Source organism: Brassica rapa, chromosome A03 (genome assembly GCF_000309985.2).
Source record: "Brassica rapa cultivar Chiifu-401-42 chromosome A03, CAAS_Brap_v3.01, whole genome shotgun sequence".
Taxonomy (NCBI): domain Eukaryota; kingdom Viridiplantae; phylum Streptophyta; class Magnoliopsida; order Brassicales; family Brassicaceae; genus Brassica; species Brassica rapa.
This window is the reverse complement of record NC_024797.2, coordinates 8,284,431-8,304,843: the sequence shown is the minus strand read 5'-3', so window position 1 is coordinate 8,304,843 and position 20,413 is coordinate 8,284,431. Positions and strand designations below refer to the sequence as shown.

At 34.6% G+C, this 20,413-nt stretch overlaps 4 protein-coding genes across 24 annotated transcripts; 1 reads left to right on the top strand and 3 right to left on the bottom strand.

Moving 5' to 3' along the window:
- Nucleotides 1-2,734: 2,734 nt before the first annotated feature.
- On the bottom strand, nucleotides 2,735-9,800 carry LOC103857501 (heat stress transcription factor A-4a). 2 transcript variants are annotated; one of them, XM_033288212.1, is made up of 2 exons: nucleotides 9,422-9,800; nucleotides 2,735-9,348 (listed from the first exon to the last, which is right to left on the bottom strand). In XM_033288212.1, the coding sequence occupies exon 2, from the start codon at nucleotides 6,160-6,162 to the stop codon at nucleotides 5,947-5,949; it is 216 nt and encodes a 71-aa protein (XP_033144103.1). In that variant the 5' UTR covers nucleotides 6,163-9,348; nucleotides 9,422-9,800; the 3' UTR covers nucleotides 2,735-5,946. The 2 variants fall into 2 exon arrangements, with proteins under 2 accessions (XP_033144103.1, XP_009132950.1); XM_009134702.3 differs by having other exon boundaries at nucleotides 8,919-9,348; nucleotides 9,422-9,778.
- Nucleotides 9,801-10,203: 403 nt separating this feature from the next.
- LOC103857499 lies at nucleotides 10,204-13,543 on the bottom strand. 19 transcript variants are annotated; one of them, XR_004456493.1, is made up of 6 exons: nucleotides 13,386-13,543; nucleotides 12,633-13,301; nucleotides 12,482-12,544; nucleotides 10,809-10,918; nucleotides 10,681-10,734; nucleotides 10,204-10,603 (listed from the first exon to the last, which is right to left on the bottom strand). XR_004456493.1 is itself a non-coding variant. In XM_018657055.2 (3 exons), the coding sequence occupies exons 1-2, from the start codon at nucleotides 13,449-13,451 to the stop codon at nucleotides 12,633-12,635; spliced, it is 735 nt and encodes a 244-aa protein (XP_018512571.1). In that variant the 5' UTR covers nucleotides 13,452-13,543; the 3' UTR covers nucleotides 12,273-12,544. The 19 variants fall into 19 exon arrangements, 3 of the variants coding, with proteins under 3 accessions (XP_018512571.1, XP_033144102.1, XP_018512572.1); XR_004456489.1 differs by having other exon boundaries at nucleotides 10,204-10,588; XR_004456496.1 differs by having other exon boundaries at nucleotides 10,204-10,527.
- Nucleotides 13,544-14,515: 972 nt separating this feature from the next.
- On the top strand, nucleotides 14,516-16,613 carry LOC103857497 (short-chain dehydrogenase/reductase family 42E member 1). Its single transcript, XM_009134691.3, has 5 exons — nucleotides 14,516-14,806; nucleotides 14,902-15,244; nucleotides 15,311-15,579; nucleotides 15,824-16,020; nucleotides 16,087-16,613. Exons 1-5 carry the CDS (start codon nucleotides 14,617-14,619, stop codon nucleotides 16,528-16,530), a joined length of 1,443 nt encoding a protein of 480 aa, XP_009132939.2. The 5' UTR covers nucleotides 14,516-14,616; the 3' UTR covers nucleotides 16,531-16,613.
- On the bottom strand, nucleotides 16,572-19,260 carry LOC103857498 (AT-hook motif nuclear-localized protein 10). 2 transcript variants are annotated; one of them, XM_009134692.3, is made up of 6 exons: nucleotides 18,872-19,260; nucleotides 18,073-18,490; nucleotides 17,588-17,640; nucleotides 17,322-17,453; nucleotides 17,079-17,240; nucleotides 16,572-16,989 (listed from the first exon to the last, which is right to left on the bottom strand). In XM_009134692.3, exons 2-6 carry the CDS (start codon nucleotides 18,488-18,490, stop codon nucleotides 16,768-16,770), a joined length of 987 nt encoding a protein of 328 aa, XP_009132940.1. In that variant the 5' UTR covers nucleotides 18,872-19,260; the 3' UTR covers nucleotides 16,572-16,767. The 2 variants fall into 2 exon arrangements, with proteins under 2 accessions (XP_009132940.1, XP_009132941.1); XM_009134693.3 differs by lacking the exon at nucleotides 18,872-19,260 and having other exon boundaries at nucleotides 18,073-18,829.
- Between the last annotated feature and the right edge of the window lie 1,153 nt (nucleotides 19,261-20,413).

Below are 20,413 nucleotides of genomic sequence, written 5' to 3'. Positions count from 1 at the left end.
GTAGGTGAATGATGGTTTGGCCAGAGGTTTTGTGTTCGATGATTGGATACGCGAATTTGTGCAGGGACCAAACTATGTGGTCAAATCATATCCAAAATTTTGTACGCGAGGATATGCATTCACAAGGAAAGGTCATTCTAAGACTCTAGGATACTCATCTTCTTCCTTCTTCGTTATTTCCGCCTCCGGCTCTCTCTCAATTCTCTCCGCGATTTCTCTCCCTTTCACGGCGATTCCGGCCGTTCTCGAGCCCCCATCACCGGCGGCCCCCATTCCGGCCCCCAATCATCTTCCCCAAACCCCAAATCATGTAAGAATCATCCCAACCTTGTTTTATCCCAATTTTTTAGGGTTTTGGAAGTTAGATCTCGGATTTTAGGTTGTTTGATTGAAAATTTTAGGATTGAATGGATAGTTTAGGATATATAAGTTAGGATTGTTGTTTGGATTGTTGTTTAAGTTTTTTTTTGGAATTATTTTGTGTTTTTGTTAAAATTCAAAACGTTTTCCTGTTTTTAAAACGTTTTTTGATTTTTAAAAACGTTTTTCAAGTTTCCAATAATAAACTATGTATAATAAAACGTTTTTAAAAAATTTTAAAAATATTTAACAACATTTTTCTATAATTATAAAAATTTATAATTTTGTATACATATATATATATAAATCATGTATAATAAAAAATTTTAAAATTTTAATAATTTTTTACAAATTTCCAGTAATAAACTATGTATAATAAAACGTTTTTTAAAAATTTTAAAAATATTTAACAACATTTTTCTATAATTATAAAAATTTATAATTTTGTATACATATATATATATATAAATCATGTATAATAAAAAATTTTAAAATTTTAATAATTTTTTACAAATTTCCAGTAATAAACTATGTATAATAAAACGTTTTTTAAAAATTTTAAAAATATTTAACAACATTTTTCTGTAATTATAAAAATTTATAATTTTGTATACAATATATATATAAATCATGTATAATAAAAAATTTAGTTGTTTTTTTTAAACGTTTATAAAACCTTTTGTAAATATATAAATGAAAACATTAAAAATAGAAATGGTTTGAAAAGATTTTTGATAAATTAATTTTTTTTTAGGTCCGAGGATGTACCCCGCCCCGCAGCCCGTCTTCGACGTAGTTCGGTGAGCAGTTCCCGTGCATCGGGATCGTCTCACGAACAAAACTCGGTTCCCGCATATATTCCCGCTCCAGCTCCCGCTGCCCCTCCCGCTGCTGCTCAACAGGATCCGGGGGTCATGCCAGTTGATCTATTGGTTCAACAACCAGGTCGAGAGCATCTCCCGGTTCTCCATCCCAACCCACGACGAGGACATAGCACTTGGTTAGTATTTTTTTTAATTTGTAGTATTATGTTTTTTTCCATTAATTAACTTGTTAACTAACTTGTATTTTTTTTTAAGGTTCACCAAGTCGAAAAATGGCATTAGCAGGAGCATCAACCAGATGATGTACTCCATGCTTCGTTTTGGATATTCAAAGTGGAGTGTGATTCCTTTCGAAGAACGAGAGTTGTGGTTTCGTCAGTTTGCGGTAAACTCTTCATTTTTTTAAAGTATTTACATTTTTTAAAATATATTTACTTATTAAATTATGTTTGTTTTGTAGCAAGAGTTCAACTGGCACTCCGATCTCACGGAAACAGTCCGTAAGAAATTCAACGAAAAAGCCATGGACTCTTATACGAAGCAGATAAACGCGTGGAAGACAGTTTGGCAGAAGAACAAGAGGCCACGGTTCATCAACGGGACGGTGTGGGAGCAGTTGATAGCTCATTGGGAGAAGGAAGAAACTGCAGAGACGTCTTCTAGGAACTCCAAGAACCGGAAGAGCGATCGTGGCGGGAAAGGTATGTATGTGCACAACCTCGGCGCTTGCTCTATGTCTACTAAGGAAGATGAACTTGTAAGTTTTTTTTAATTATTTATCTTTATATTTTTTAAATAAATATTTTATATATTCCTTGGCTAATAATGGCGGTTTTTTAGATCGAAGAAAATGACGGTAATCCCGTTGATCGTCTCCAACTCATTAAGGTGGCTCACACTAACAAGAAGACAGGTCAAATTCAGGATCCCGTGATCAAAGGTGTCGTTGATTTGGTGGAAGCTGAAATAGCAACTCAATCTCAGCCTCTCTCTGATGACGGCGATTCTACGGGAGCTTCAACCAACTTGTCCCTATTGCAAATAAATGAGATGGTTGAAAAGGTAATTTTTTTTATTAATATATTTTTTTATAATGTCGATTACTAATTTGTCTATATTTACTAACTTTAAATATTTTTGTAGGCGGTTCCTAAAAGGAAAGGAGGCCGTTTAGTTGGGTTGGCCCGCCGTGCTTCTTCGTATCCGGCGTCTTCTTCGCAAGCTCCGTATGCCGATCCCATGATTCTCGAGGAGCTACATGACAAAGATGAACGGATTGGGGCATTGGAGGAGCAGAACACCACTATCCTTTCGGAGAATGCCACTATCCGTTCGGAGAATGCCACTATCCTTGCTGAGCTGGCATCCCAGAAGAAGTTCAACGCCGAGATAATGCAGAAGCTAGATCGTTTGATGTCTTCGAGTTCTTAGTTTTTTTCAGCTTTTTAAAACTGTCTGAATGTTTTTTTCTTTCGTTTTGCATGAATTTTAAATTTTCTGAATGTTTTTTTTCTATTTCGGTTTGTATGAATTTAAATTCTATAATATTATTAGTTTTAAATTTCAGATTTTATTTATTTATTAATTAATTTTTCATATAAAAAATATATATAAAAATGCAAAATTAATTCGTATTATTAAAATTGACATTTTCCGACGAACTAAGTTCTCGGTAAATACCGACGGAGTATGACTCGTCGGTAAATACCGACGGACTATGATTCGTCGGAACATACCGACGAATGGTGAGTCGTCGGAATTTACCGACGAATCGTAATCCGTCGGTATTTACCGACGAGTCATATTCCGTCGGTATTTACCGACGAATCAGACTCCGTCGGTATTTACCGAGAACTTAGTTCGTCGGAATCTTCGGAGGATCCGTCTCCGTCGGTATATAGTTTTTCCGATGAACTCTAGTCTCGTGTGTCCGCATCGGAATATTGTCGGAAGTTCGTCAGAATGTTATTTCTCGGTATTCGTCAGAAAGTCGTCGGAAATTCTGACGAAATTCCGACGAATTCTTTTTTTCCGACGAAATGATACCGACGAACGCCTTCGTCAGAAATGCGTCGGAATAGGCCTTTTCCGACGAACTTCCGACGATTTTGGCCATCAGAATCTCTTTGTTTTCTTGTAGTGCTACCACCTTTATATATGTTACCGTTGTCACAAAAGTGAACTTACAAATTTCATCATGTCCTCGGACAAAAAAAAAATCCGAGACAACGAAACTACAGAGGCGTGAGGAAAAGACCATGGGGGAAATGGGCGGCCGAGATCCGTGACAGCTCGTGTGTGGCTTGGCACGTTCGAGACCGCAGAAGAAGCAGCCTTAGCATATGATAAAGCTGCATTTGAGTTTAGAGGTCACAAGGCCAAGCTTAACTTCCCCGAGCACATTCGCGTCAATTCTACTCATCACTATCCATCAACTACTACTTCCCATTATCCCATTAACGTAACGCCACCTCGGCCAATTGCTCCTGACGTACTTCTTGATCGATACGGACAATTTCAATCGGGGAATATCGATTTAAGTGCCAACTTGTCCATGACTATGTCGTCTTCATTGAGTCAACGAGGACATGGACCAAACTTGGAGGATGGTTGTATTAACAAACGAAGAAAATAGCATATACATGCTTCAGGCTTCAGGAGTATATGAATAATTCATCTTCCTTCCAAGTTATCAAACACATTGTATCAGATATAGTGTATGTTAGCAAGTAGTGTAGGTTAGCAGTTAGTTGTGCAGTTACGGTGTAAGTTAGCTAACAACATTCTGTATATAAGCTAGAAACATTGTGTATAGTAAGCTTAATGTGAGATTTCATATTCATAACAAACTTATCTTCTCTCTCTCGCTTTCCCTTCTTCGATTCTCTTCATACATTGTATCCATGTGATTCGGGTTTGATTTCTTTATGATTTCATGTTTTAGCACTGCATAATAGCCTAATAGGCATCTTGAGAGAGTAAATGGGTCGATTTAGGATTCAGGCCTCTGGCCTCATGGAGAAAGATAACCTTTGGGGGCTTGAAACTTTCTCTTATGTCAATCGTTGAGTCATCAAAAACAGAAGATATTATGGTAATCAGATTCATCATGATTTTGGAGGCAGCTTTGTGATCCAAACCTACTTGCCAAGAGAGAGAAAGATTTAGATGCCACAAGTAACATAACTTACTTCGCATATGGACATGAAGTTGGTAATGAAGAAATTCATAAACTATCACAATTGCGCATACACACATAAACGAAGTGCACTAAAACCAAATGTACATAACAATATACATACCGACAAATTTGATCAATATTTACTTGTACCATGACATTCCAGAACTTATTAAAGTGAAATTCCATCTTCCAAAGTGAACTTGACAAGGAATAAGAAGAGAGCCGTACCACTGTTCTTGAATGCATAGAAAGGGATATGATCTAGTAGATTTGAATTTTATTTCCATCATTTTTGTTAAAAATGTATAATATTAAAACATAAGTATTAAAAAATTTCACTTATAAATAGTTGTAGTTGGACTATTACTTTTTTTAACTTTCTATTATTTTCGCCTACAACTTGGTTATTTGAGAGAGAAATCGCAGAGAGAGACGAAGAAACTTTGTCTGGCCCCGGTTATTCAGGTAATCTCTTCGATCCCCCGTCTGCACTCCGGAAGTATCTTACTGACACGGTGTCGTTGACGAAGCATTACTTTGACCGGGTGGTACGGTACCGCCACCGAGTCCCAGCAGTTAGATCACTTGGATAGCAAATCAACGGTCGAGATCTTGCTATTCATTGGCTGTAACGCCTGTAACTAATGTTTCGTGTTGATCAAAAAAAAAAGCTATCGGGAAATTTGTTTCCGGTTAAGGACGGAACTTATCCAAAACCCGTAAAAACCCAAATTAGTATTTATCTAACTATGGAGACGACATGGTAGTATTAGTTAGCTAATGTTGTTGGTAACTAGACATCTCACTAATGGAATGAGCATATTAATTTTGCAATTATTATTTTACTGACTTTAATTGCAATTAAAAGTATTAACTGCTAATGATTAAGTAGAAATTTTGATGCCTAAAGCTAACAGCCAGTGGTCAGATGACATATGTAGTTGAATGTTCTATATGTATTTGATTCTTGAGATTTTAATATGTCATTTCTTTAGAACTCAACTCTATTTGGGAATGATATGTATCCGTAGGAATTTGTTGATTGTTATATTCAAGAACTTAATTAAAATGTTGCTTTTTAAAAAATAAAAATGTTGCTTATAACATCTATTTTTTTTCCAAAATTCATCAAGCTTAGGAAGTTAGGAAGATACGTTATGCAATAAGTAACTCAAAATGTGTACATTTTAAGGGGTTTAGGATAAATAAACCTTTAAAAAATATTATGACAAACTAATACTTTTTTTGTTGCACATACAATTTCTTTTAAATGATAAAGTGACAAAAAAAATTTGAAAGTGATAATTTGCCAAATTATTTTTATCAAGAGATCCGGAAAACTTACGTTTATACTTTGCGTTTAATTTGTCTCAGGATGGCCAAATTTTTGTAGACATCTATTTGATGAGATATCATAACAATGGATTAAAACTTAGACAAAAAACAATGGATTATGAGAGAGAAACAAAAGAACAATTTAATTTTCACAAGGCATCAAATAAAATCCCATTGGATAGTAAATAAAACAGAAGCAATAGAAACATGTTTGTTTTGTTTTGTTTTGTAATAACTGAGTGTGATTCACTTCTTAGCTTGTTGGTTAGCTGAATCAATAGCGGATGGAGGAGCACTGCCCGAGAGAGTCGGTGCGTCCGTTGTGCCACCACCTTGGCCATGCTTAACCTGTTGGTGACCAGATGTTCCATAAGCGTTCTTCTTGTAATCTTCAATATCCTCATACTTTGTGTACGGACTCGTTTCTAGTGGCAGTTCTTGTTTATCTGGTGTCTTCGACATACTTCTTGAACCAAACGTTAGCTTTCTTTATTTCTTGTGTAGGAACCAATAATATTCCGAACAAAAAAAGTGATGATTTACTTATGGGAAGACGTAACTAAATGTTGTCCAAATATATTGCACAATAGTAGGCATGGAATTAGGATGTGTTTTTGACTAAGTAATTTCTTCATCATCTATTTGTCTCGTATAGAAAGAAAGTCATTTTGTTATGATAAAATATTAACTATATAGAAATTACTTAGTCAAAAACACATCCTAGTTCCATGCCTACTATTGTTATACAGTATTTAAATCTTAATACGGGTAAAAAGTTCAAAATATTCATCGTTGTGAAATGAGGGCAACTTGAGTTCAAAATATTCCTCAAAGATGTGACTTGTGAGATATACTGATGAAAAGTTTAAATGCATTTGAGACCAACTTTATACAAAATAGACATGTCAATTACGGTCCATCCAGCCCTAAAAAATTACCGGATTTAGGTTTGGCTTTAGCTTTATAAACCCAAAAAATTGGGTTTTTTTGGGTTAAGTCTATATAGGCTTCGGATATTTTGGGTCTACGTCCATTTAGGCTAAGACCGGCCCGATAACCCAAAACTTTACTTTATAGTTTAAATATTATCATTCTTGCAATCAAAACTATTATTAGTATTGACATATTATTTAATATTTTTGATCGAAATCTAATAAATCAAATATGAAATTTGTCAACGCACCTTTTGATCATTACAAGTGTCACATTTTAAATTTTGCAAATGTACTTTTTTCTTTTATGTACAATATGTTTTTTTACAAAATAAGAAATATGAAATGTTTGACCTTATTTATCATAATTTTTTTTTTATTTATTTAATTAGTTTAATTTATAATTGATTATTTAATTATATTAAATTTGGTTTGTTTATAATATGCTTTTAAAACATACAAAAAAGTAAAACACTTTTGATAAAGGAAAAAGTTTAAACTCACTTTATATTTAAAAACAAAAAGTTGAAACTGATTTTTTTATGAAAATTCGCATGTACTAAAACGATGGAAGCGACAATGACAAATTATTTTTCGAAAATTCCAAAAGTCCTATAAGGGTTGGACCAGGCTTTGAAATCTAGACACAAAATATTTTTGGGCTTAGAAAATTTGGTCGTGCCAGCCGAACTGACACCCCTAGTACAACACAAAGTTGGGTTTGGTTCCTTTAGGGTTTTAAAAGTATCTTTTTAAAACCTGAAAATTGACAAAAGAATACTTAAAATATATAAATTATTCACAACTCTAATCAAAAATTTGTTAAAATATTTAAACTAATTAAAAGGTATTCAAAATAACAAATAAAAAACTACAAAAATATTTAGAATACTATAAAATATCTAAACCACCTTAACATATATAAAAACATTAATATATTTAACTAATTTAGATATTTTTGGATTCTAGTTAAGATTTTGGGTTATTCAGGTTATACCCAAACTCCAAAGTGCCAAGCTCATAAGAATATTTTTGTATAATGGTTGGGATCAGATTTTTGTTTTCTCGGTTCGGTTTAGATAAGTACTTCGGTTTAGGGTAAATTCGCCATGCCTACTAGAACATGTTCGGATATTTTTATATATCCGTTCAAATTCAAATACTTTTAGTTCGTGTTTGGTTATTTCGGTCGAGTTAAGATATTTAGATTTTGAAAAAAATTAAATTCGTAATTGCTAAAGTTTTCAATACCTAAAAATTTACAGTTAATTTAACTAATTTTTAAACTTTTAATAGGTTAGCCGATTAAAAAGTTTGGAAACAAAACTTTTAAAATGGAAAGATACAAATTTTGTGGTTGTTTTGAGAATTTGGATATATTTTTTATTGATGCATGAAAGAAAAAGTTTGATATACATTTTAGATGAATATCAAATTATTTTGTCTTCAACTGTATATTGTCTTATTTGAAATACATGCAACATTGATATAAATATTTGGATAAAATGAGAAAAGTAAAGTAAGAATATAAGGTTTAATATATTTGAATATCCAATCTCTAGTAACTCAATACCCGGTGCGAATTTCAGTTTGAGTTTTTCCTCTATGTTCGGATTTGGATATTGGATAAAATTCTCAAACCTACCTTTATCATTAAGTACTTTGGAAAAGAAAAAAAGAAGTTGTGCTAAGGATATAGTAAATTTTTTAAGAATAGAGGGGCATATCCTCAATTATAAAGCCCGATAAAGTACAGAAATTTTGTGCTACAAAGGTGAAAAGTCGAGAGTGCACATCGTATAGTATAGATCACAGTATAATAGTCGTCAGATTTAATCGGAGTGATCGTGGAATCTTGACAGGTGATGTAACTGGTAAACAAGATGTAGACGAGGCAATATATATGATGCAGACTGTGTTTTGCATCTTGCGTCCTACGGCATGTCTGGTAATTAATCAAGAACAATGGAGTTGCAAATATGACTCGGCATACGATACAATCTTCACATACCATATAACTGGAGTTGTTTCAATTGAATGTTAGAAAGAAAAGGAAACACATATATGGATGGTATTGTATATACAATGGCTTCTCTTTGTAAATTCAAGAGATACAAAGAAATTATCTTTAGGTGCTAAATGTGTTTACGATAGGAATCACTTGTAGTAACAATGTGACCTGTTACAACTAGAGGGCAGTTGCAGCCGGGAGAAACAGGGTAATGTGTTTGGTCAACAAGAGAAACATTCTTGAAACAGACAAAAGAGTGAATTGGTCTTAGGATATAAGGATTCATCAAAACGCAATCGAACCAACATTAAAGATGCCAACAAACAAAAGTACATAGCTACAATCAAAGAGGACAGTTGCAGCCGGCTCAGGAGAAACAAGAGTCATGTGTTTGGTCAATACAAGAAACAAGAGAAGCATTTCTTGAAACAGACAAGAGAGATTTGGTCTTAGGGACATAAGGATTCATCAAAACGCAATCGAACCAACATTAAATCAAAGACCTAAATCACCCAAGGCATCCGCTAACTTCATCGCTCTAGCTTTGGCTTTCTTTCTCATAGCCCTGTCTTGTTCAAATTTGTGCATTCTCTTCTCATGAGCCTCTTCCTGCATCTTTTTCATAAGCTCAGGTTTACATCTCACAAAATATTTCGGATGTCCAATGTGATAACGATGCTTAGATCCCTTAACCCTTATAAATCCCTAATACCAAAAAGAAAAACGAACACATTATAAGGTGGGCGTTGATGATTAGAGTTAAAATCCAGAAACTTACATAGTACTTAAGGTCGGCCATAAACATCGAGAAATTTAAGGATCGTATTCTTCTTTCTCTGCCCGTCGGCAGAACCCTTCTCTGAAACTCTATCGGATCCCAAATGATGAAACTTTTCTTGTTTTTGCTCCACGAGACTACTGCATCCAGTGAAGAATCATCAACCACAGCGTATACACCCTTGTAGAATGAAGATAATGAGTAATCCGTCACAGTCACCGGCACGTGCATCGCTACACCACTTTGGATCTCTCAGAAACCAACACCACAAACCCTAAAATCAATCTCCCCAATTCTCTTCTTCTTCTCTCACGATTTATTACCCCTTCTTTTCTTTCTTTTTTTTAATCCCAATAATGGGCTTCTTTAACATTTACACCAAAAAAAGATATATATATAATAATGGACTTCTTCACTTATTTTCTTCACTTATTATTACACTATTGTATTATTAAAAAAAATTCAAAACATGACAGAAATAAAATCTATGTTTTTCATAAGCAAATAAAAATCTGAATAATTGTGGAGTGATAGAAGTAAATAAAATAAAAAGGGAAAATGAAAAAGGGTAAATAGCAAATATTGTATAAATAGTTAAATACACCGCTATTTTTTTTTGTCATGGGTCATTTTCTTAATTAACATGTTTGTTTTGGTTATTGGCTCTAACTTCTCATATAGTTATGCTTCAAATTAACCATTTTAAGTTTTATCCATATCTTTTAGCTTTGTTCTGAATTATAAATCAAACTAAAGAAGAAAAGTGGAATGCTGCAAATAAAGAGATGAAATGAATCTGTGAAATATCTCACCTTCTGAATTACTATCTCCTATAGTTTTAATCTAATAAGATTTTCTCATAATAAACAAAGTGTAATTCCAAAACTCGTTTAGCTTAACAACCTAAATAATCATATGCTCTGAGAGACTTTGAAGTGGTCCAGTGAGGTTTAGAAATGAACCAATCAACAGCAAAATTCAGTGGCTGAAGCAATGGCAAGTGGACACCATCTAGCTCTTGTTGTGTAATGACTTGACATCCCAATAGCGACATTTTCGACCAAACCCGATTGAGACAATTTAATGCGAAAGGAGGACATGCAGTTCTGTTAATGCAAAAGCAAAATCCAGCATATCATTCTCTTGTTTGTCGTAGTTCTCCAGGTCCTATTTTCAATCAAACTATTTAAATATTTGGTAATACACAATTCATGATCAATCTATGTAGATTAGTGACTTGAAAGGAAGAGAAGTTTTACCATAACAATCACATGGGACGTCGAGCGAGCACGCTAGAGAACCTCCACACACCCCTGAAGACATTTAGAGACAAAAATAAGCAACCATAAATACTCAATCAAAGGATCAAATCTGAGATATTAATTACCACATCATAAAAACAAAACAAAAGATGGAAGACAATACAGTTTTCATGCACAGCTTCAAGGATGTTTATTCCGTTTGTCATCATCTTTATCAACAAGTATAACATTCAACCTGACAAAAAAAAAGATAAAACAATGAGGAAATGCATGTATAATACATATATCGATAACTTGTAATGAAATATTACACATTCAATCATATGTCAAGACTCAAGAAATAGAATGTTCAAATCTACACAAATCAAGTACACATGTATAATAAGTAAGTAGTTTAGCTAAAGATAAAAATCATCCCATTTAAAGACAAATATGTAGCATTTATTTTTCAGTCTGGAATTTATTATCTACATCAAATAATGAAAAATCATCAAAACTCAAATGCACTATAGACTCTATAAATAAACAGCTCATAAGTAATTTAATTTCAAAATATAACTCAATTGGATAAAACAAAAATTTAAGTAAAATTATATATATATATATCACTAATATTATAAACTGATAGTTATCATATGTAAAACAGACCTCAGACAGACAAAGTTCCCATGTAACCTAGTTAATGAAACAGTAAGGATATGAAATGCAAGGTGCATCGAATTTTCACAACGTGAGAACAAAGGTAAGACAAACAGAAGATTGCAGATATTAGCCATAAACTATCAGTAGAAAAATGGCTCCTTGCCCCAAATATTATATGACAGAGTTAAATCACACAGAAAATATATGAGATTTTCCTTCATCACTAGAAAGCAAAGAACAAATTTAGTCAACAATTCCAAAAAAAAAGTTCAAAATATAACACAATTTGATAAGATAATAAATTTTAGTAAAACTATATCTTATATATATAGTCACATTTATATTTTAAATTGATAGTTATCCTATATAAAACAGACCTCAGACAGACAGAGTTCTCATGTAACCTACCTAGGAGCAAACTGGTTAGGTCTATGTTTTAAAGATACCAAGATTAGGAGCAAATATATGAGCTTTGCGTTCACCAATAAAAAGCAGAAGAACAAATTCAGTCAACAATTGTAACAAAAAAAAATGTGTGACAGAAAGATAATTTATCAGAGGATGGAATGCATATTAAGAGAAATATATATCAGCAACCATACCATTCAATTCGGTATATCTATACTATATTCAGATTGAAGCTATAGAATACAAAGCCAAAACTAAAACTAGTTTCAGCAAACATTTGTGCCCAGTCGAGGTGTTAATGCAAGCAGGCTGGCTACACAAAGAATAAACTTAACGCTAACGAAATTGGGAAAATGAGATGTCTAATTGAGACTGCTTATGAGAAGATTGCACGAGTGAAAGGGACGATCTAAATTTGTATGAGCCAAAGTGAAAGGACTGGACCAAAAATACGAATGGATATCATAATATATGGCATATGATCTTATATATATATATATATATATATATATATATATATATTACTAAAATTATATAAATATTGAAAACTTATTAAATTTTCAGAAATTATTTTTATAAACCGAACATGTTTATAGAAACGAACCGACAGTGGATAAACATGTTTTTTTTAGAGCTATATGTTTTTTTCCCTAGCATAATGACACCAAAAGAAACTGAGTAAGGTTTAACCAAAGCATATGCAACATCGATAATGGAGAATATAAAAAGAGCTAGAAAAACTACACACGTCATTGCCCGAGAAACTTCCACGTCTTGATCCTTGTACTCCTCTGCCATCACAGTATTTCTTCTGATCAGTGTGATATATTTGGAAAGATTAGGATATCATACAAAAACGATCCAAAACTTGAACAAAACAGAGCAAATTTCAATATTACCTAAGTCGAACCTAATGAAGAAGTTGGGCTTGCTGAAGCATGACGCTTACGATTGGCCTCTTTAACCAAGTCAACAGGCTCTTCCTTGACCTCAACAAGCTCTTCCTTGACCTCAACCAATTTCAGCTCCTCCTTGACTTCAACCAAGTGCGGCTCCTCTTTGACTTCAGCCAAGTTCGGCTCGTCCTTGAGAACAGGCTCCTTCTCATCCTCCTCCTCTTCAAACTCATCTTCATCCTCCACTGCCAAACCCAAGCCATGAGAGGTAGCATCTGAGTCTGAGGGGTACATTGCGCTACTACCACTTTCTGTTTCCACCTGATCACTGGAAAGGGCACTGTTTGGGAAGTAGTAGCAGAACTTGATGGCGTAGTCACAGAGTTGTCTACCGATAGATTTATCAGCTTCTTTGGTAGTAGCTTTCTCCTTGAGGGCTGCTGTGAAGGACTCGAGATAGGGACCATCGATATAACGCAGGATCGATGCTAGCTCGTCGCTGTGAATGTGTTCAGGAACGATTGTAGCTCGAGATGTGAGGAAGGTCAAGAGATTAGCGTCATCTTCCGGCGGAGGCACATTGATACGTCTTTGGCTACCCCACATCATCTCGAAACCTTCAAAAAGGTCCACAGTAGCAACGAAGATGACAGCTGGACTTACAGAACGTACCTATCAGTTACAAACAAAAGATCGAGATTAAACTTTGCAATCTAACACAAGTTACATTAGATAAGAGATTGATGGTTTCCTTACCGGATCGGGAACTTCCACATTCCTGATGACCTTGTGGAGATACTCTCTGAACTTCTCCAGATTCATCTGGATTTTCACCGGCACGTTCAGTCGCCGCAATTCTCTTCTTCGTTTCTCATGATTTCTACCCCTTTTTTCTCTTAGTGGGCTTCGTCGCTTATTTTCTTCAGGCCCATTATTGTATTTGATACATTGGTTTTTTTTTTCTAACTTCTTGTACATAAAAAATTTGATACATTAGTTACTTAATAAGAACTGTATTATTATTTTTACCACATAGTGATCCGCGCTAAAGCGCTGATATTTTTTTTTGTAAAAAGTTTATAGAATCACAAAAGCGCTGATATTTTTTTGTAAAAAGTTTATATAATCACAATTTTTTCTTCATTTAAAGTAGGTGTAAACAACGTTAAAAAAAAAAAAAAGTAGGTGTAGACATAAAATTCGTAAATTCGTAACCTACTGAACTCAAACTAAAAAAATAATCCATACTAGTCTGAAATGTAAGAAATCAGTAATTCTTGTAAGGTGGTACACAACGTATTCTAAGCCGAAGTGTTATTAGGTGAATCTGAACAGGCAACCTGAAAAACCAAACACCCTCTCCAAAAAGTCCAAAAAATCGATCCAAAATTCCAAATTAATCGCAAATATAAATATTTGAAACATAATATGTACTTCAAATATTCAATTCCATAATTATTTTGAAATTATATCTAAAAATAAGTATTAAATTTTCAATAAATACCTTAAATATTCAATCCTATATAAATAAGTTATTTTTTATATTTTGCTTTTCAATTTCAAATATAACTTTGGATATATCCAAATCAAACTCAAATAACCTGAATCGGAACAATATACGGTTACTTTATGGACAAATTAGAAGCACAACCGATGTTTTATATCTGACTCCATCCGTAATTACAAATTTACCAGAATGAGATCAGATTATTCATTACCATACTTTTATTCTGAATGTCATAATCATAAAACATGTTTTTTGTCAACCTATTACTGTGATCATTAATAAAGTACTTATGAAAAAAAAGTTATGGTAGAGATATAATAAATTTTAAGAATGGAGGGGCATATCCCCAATTAAAATCCCGAGAAGTAAAGTACAACGTTTTTGAGTTAAAAAGGTGAAAATTCAAGACAGTAGTTGTCGGACTCTCAAATCTCCAGTTTCTCATCGCCGGTCAAACTCGTATCGAGAAAGAACAAAAAAATGCATTTGAGCGAGAACGAAGGTGTCGAAGGCAACACCTTCGTCGTCACCGGAGGCCTCGGCTACGTCGGCGCCGCCCTCTGCTTAGAGCTAGTCCGCCGCGGTGCTCGCCAGGTCCGCTCCTTCGACCTCCGCAACTCATCTCCCTGGTCCGATGACCTCAGAAACAGCGGCGTTCGCTGCATCCAAGGTTTCACTCTCCTCTCTCTTCAATTGATTCCACTTCGATCTGTGTGATCATCATATAGATCCTTAGATTTAATTGATCTTGGGAATCTTGAACAGGTGACGTAACTCAGAAACAAGATGTGGACAAGGCGCTAGACGGAGCAGACTGTGTTCTGCACCTCGCTTCCTACGGCATGTCCGGCAAAGAGATGCTCCAGTTCGGTCGTTGCGACGAGGTCAACATAAACGGGACATGTAACGTCTTGGAAGCTGTCTTCAAACACGAGATCACAAGACTTGTGTACGTCAGCACTTACAACGTCGTGTTTGGTGGTAAAGAGATTATAAACGGTAATGAGAGTTTGCCTTATTACCCGCTTGATGATCATGTAGACGCATATGGTCGAAGTAAATCCATCGCGGAACAGCTTGTCCTCAAGAGTAACGGCCGACCGTTTAAGTAAGTCAAAAGACTCTAATAGGAAAAATAAAATCTTCTCATTGGCTTTGTGTGTGGTTTATGTAGAAATGGAGGGAAGAAGTTGTATACATGTGCGGTTCGTCCAGCAGCTATATATGGACCTGGTGAAGACAGACATCTTCCTAGGATAGTTAATCTAGCGAAGATGGGTTTGCTGCTGTTTAAAACCGGTGAACCGAGTGTTAAGACAGATTGGATTTATGTTGAGAACCTTGTCCTAGCGATTATATTGGCGAGTATGGGACTCTTGGATGACATTCCTGGTAGAGAAGGAGAGCCTGTTGCTGCTGGTCAACCTTATTTCGTCTCTGATGGTAAACCATTTAGCCTTAAAAACGTGTATTTGCTAAGTGAAAGCTGAGTTTGTTACTAGAGATCATTAGCTCAACTGGAAAGGACATCGACCATTTTGTCAGAGGTCCCCAGTTTGAGTGACCGCTAAGACGAAACTAATATTAGATGTTGTGGTTTCGGACATGGGGGATTACGGTTTCGGTCCGAACCTCCTGGTATTCAATTAAAAAAAGCTGAGTTAGTTTTGGATCTATGACGTGGTAGGTTCCCCTGTGAATACATTTGAGTTTCTACGTCCCTTCCTACGAAGTTTGGACTATGATCTTCCCAAATTTACTATCTCGGTACCTGTTGCGCTGACCTTGGGTAAGATCTTCCAAGGAGTCTACACTGTTTTGTATCCATGGCTTTCTAAGAGCTGGTTACCTCAGCCTCTTATTCTTCCTGCTGAAGTCTACAAGGTAACAGTTTCTCAAATCTTAACTCAGTGTCCCAAGTTGTTTGATGAATCTGCTGGTCTTGTGTAGGTCGGTGTTACCCATTATTTCTCATATCTCAAGGCCAAGGAAGAGCTTGGATATATACCATTCAAGAGCTCCAAGGAAGGCATGGCTGCAACAATCTCATATTGGCAGGAGAGGAAACAGAGATCATTAGACGGTCCAACTATATTCACTTGGTTAGCTGTTATACTAGGAATGTCAGCTCTTTTCGCTGCGGGGTGGTTACCGGAAGTAGGACCTGTGCCTTTCTTAAGAGCACTAAGCCTCTTCTTCTTCAGGACAATGACGATGGTAAGGGCTGTCTTCATCATATCAGTGGGACTACATGTTGGAGAAGGAATCTATGCTTGGTCGCTGGCTAAACGAGTGGACCCGAGGAATGCAATGGGGTGGTTCTGGCAAACTACTGCTCTTGGGTTCTTCTCAATGCGGTTTTTGTTGAAGAGAGCCAAAGACCACCAGGCTTGAAGTGAAACCAGTATTGTTTTTGGTGTTGTAATGTTTTCAAGAATTTGAGAAAATTTATATTAAAAAAAGATCTACATTAATCAGGATATTCCAATTTTCTGAACAAATCAAAGTCTCTTAAAGCACACCACGGAACACAAAAGCATGTTAAGTTATTTAAAACTCAACTAAAATAGCCTAAACTAAAGGGTATGAATCATCATCATCATTTAGCAAGACAGATATATATCACTTTGGCTACTTCCAGGGCATGGAAGGGTTGTTGGTGTTGTTGTAAGGTCCTCCTGTGTTGCTCTGGTGAAGAGGGCTTCCATGTCCTCCGATAGATGACTCACTCATTGCGCCACGAGACTGCGGGCTACTCGGATTCATCAGTACGTGACTTGGGGCCACACGCGGTAGTAATGTCGGTGACGCTAGTTCTTTTTGCCCCTCTGGTATGAAACTCCCAACAACAATCTGTGATTTGAGAATACCCAAAAGTGTCATTACATTGTTCTTATGAGCATCGAATATAATGTTGTAATGGAAAAAAGAAAGAAAGTAACCTGAACAGGTGATGCTGCTATAAGAAGACCAGCTACACAGCCACCTAAGACATGACCATCAGGAGCCGATAAAGTCACGCTTAGACCTCCTGTCCTGCTTCTGTGACCATTGTTCTCTACCAGGAGGAAGGAGCCCGACAAAGACAGAATCTCAAATCTCCCCTGATTTTCAGTGTAAGCAACTTAGTAAAAAGGTTAAGCAGCAAAAAGATCAGAGACAAAGATACAGCCAACTCTTGATACCTCATATGTAACGGTTCCACCGGATGTGGCGAACTGGCGAAGAGTCACATTGGAGATAGATCCGTTTGCAGACAAGACACACACAGTTCTTGGTCCGTTCTGAGAAAACGCCATTATCTTTGATGATACATCCTGTCCCAATTCATAATAAAACAAATGTCAACTCTTACCACTGACCAAATCAAATGGGCCTTAAACACAACAACTCGCTCTCTAGACATGCAGTAAAATAAGGAAATTCAAGAAGCTAGAAGATGATAACACACCTCTCCAGTCCCCACGGTGAGTACATGAGGTACAAATCCCACTCCTGTCGAGCCTGCATAAACAAGCACACACACACACACAAAAGATCAGAGCTCATGTTTCAGTTCATAAAACTCAACACAACAAACGAAGAAACTCAAAAACCCACAAAAGATATCAAGATTGCAACAACAAGCACACACACACACACACAAAAAGACAACACTAAGAGCTCAAGTTGCGGTACATAACATTCAGAACAATGAACTAAGAAACTCCAAAAGCCACAAAAGAGTAAAGATGGTTGAACAAGACACGTCAAGAGGGGCATATAAGTAATTTGAGAAGTAATCTAATCCTCAAGGACATTGTTTACCATATTCACCATTTTACTATATTCTAATTGATTGCAGCCGACAGAGAAGATCCAAGCCATCACGTGAGGAAGAAGATTCCAACACAAAACAAACAAAACAAAAAAACATGTAATATAAATATAAATTACCTAAAGCTTGAAGCTTTTTCCTATTGCTAGAGCCACGAGGCCGTCCTCTCATCCTCTTCTGCGCAGACGACCCTCCTTCGCCGGAACCGCCGCCGCTCGTCTGAGCCTGGGTGAAAGAAGGAGCTCCGGGAACCAAACCCAGTTCCGGACCGTACTTCCTCGGTCTCCCTCTCCTCTTCTTCACAGGCTCACTTCCCGTCATCTCCACAGGCATGTTCATGTTCAAACCAGGATTCCCACCTCCGGCTGAGTTGTGTTGGTACTGCTGCGGTGGTGGTGGTGACGACTGCTGCTGCTGCTGTTGCGTTTGCGGCGGAGAAGGAGGTTGATTGTGCTGTTGTTGGTGGTGGAGAGCCATCGTGAATGGCATTGATGATTCTCTGCTCGCCGCCATTAAACCAGTCTCAGATCCTGACATCTTTACTCAAAAGAAAAACTCTACTTTAGCAGAAGATTCACTACAAAACCCTAGCTTTAGCTTCTTCCATTGAAGTGAAGTGGAGACTGTAACATCTCCGACAAGATAAAGTTCGAAACTTTACAACTAAAACCCAGAAGAGAACAATTCTCTGAAACTCCAAAGATTTTCACAATTCGAAAGGATTTTTCAGATCTCTCTTAAAAAAAAAAGAAAACGGATCGCGCTTTAGAATTTCCGAATTGGAGAGTAAGATAAAAATTAACTTTAATAAAACTTTTTTAAATATTAACAGAAGATTATTTATTTTCATCTAGAAAATTCAATTTACTGGAAGAAAAATTAGAAAAACTGAAGGGGAGAGAGAGAAAGAAAACTTACGATAAGTTGGCGAAAATTCAGGGAATAAAGCAAAGAGGATTCCTGCCTGCTCCCTACAATTATTAGGTTTTTATATTTTGTTAAGACCAGTAAAATATATAATGGCTTATATATATATGCCCTCAAGGATGAAAAAGGGATTTTTGGATCTCTATGTATCTTTGACTACTATTCAACAATATCTAACAATTTCCTCTATTTCTTGTTTTCTTTTCCTTTATTGCAGCCCTTTTTTGGGAAATAAAACAAAAAAAATTGACTAAATATATTGTTTTATTTCTTTAGCTTTACAATTTTTAGCCTAATATCTTTTGAAATATAATATATTTATGTTAGCAATATATACATCAAACATAAATTACATGTGTCGTGTAGAATAAAGATTTAAATAGATAAATACAAAATATTTTAAATACATAAATATATTGTAAATTTTAATGAATTATTTATATTTAAAATAATTAATTTCTTTGTATTTTATAAATATTAATGTATTTTATTAATAAAATAAATTTAATAAATTAAAATAATAATGATACTCTTGATTTTGATATATTAAAAGAATATTTGCACTCTTCGACCAAAAAATAATAATATTTGCACTCTATATACAAAAATAAGATAATAACATATTTAGGTGAATATTTAAACATTGTTTTATACACAATTACAATAGCTTGATTTTACCCTTATAATATTTACATTGTTAGCATGTATATTTGTAATCTATGTCGATTAAATCTAAAGTACACATTATCTTCTTTTTTATTTTTATAACTCTTTAGTATTTCTTTATTTTAAAACTTTAAAAATAATTGTGTTTTCATCAATTAGGATGGATCATAAAAAAACAAAAACAAAAGATTAGAGAAATAAATGTGGCCAGAACAAAGAAATGTATTCCTTCAAACCAGTTTCAATTTCAACACATACCAAATCAACTTGGTGAGCCAATTAAATGAGTAAAGAGGAAGTTTTTTTGTTTTTATTAAAAAAATTTTCAAAAGAAATAATTTTGGTTTAAAATAATTATACACGTCGTGTAGAATAAAGATTTAAATAGATAAATACAAAATATTTTAAATACATAAGTATATTGTAAGTTTTAATGAATTATTTATAGTTAAAATAATTAATTTCTTGACATTTTTATAATATTTATGTATTTTATTCATAAAATAAATTTAATAAATAAAATAATATATGATACTCTTGATTTTGATATTTTAAAATAATATTTGCACTCTTTGAAAAAACAAATTTTGCACTCTATACATAAAGATAAGATAATAACATATTTGGGTGATTATTTAAACATTGTTTTATACACAATTACAATAGCTTGATTTTACCCTTATAATACTTACATTGTTAGCATGTATATTTGTATCTATGTCACTTAAATCTAATGTACACATTATCTTCTTTTTCTTTTTATAACTCTTTAGTATTTCTTTATTTTCAAACTTTAAAAATAATTGTGTTTTTCATCAATTAGGATGGATCATAAAGAAAACAAAAACAAGAGATTGGAGAAATAAA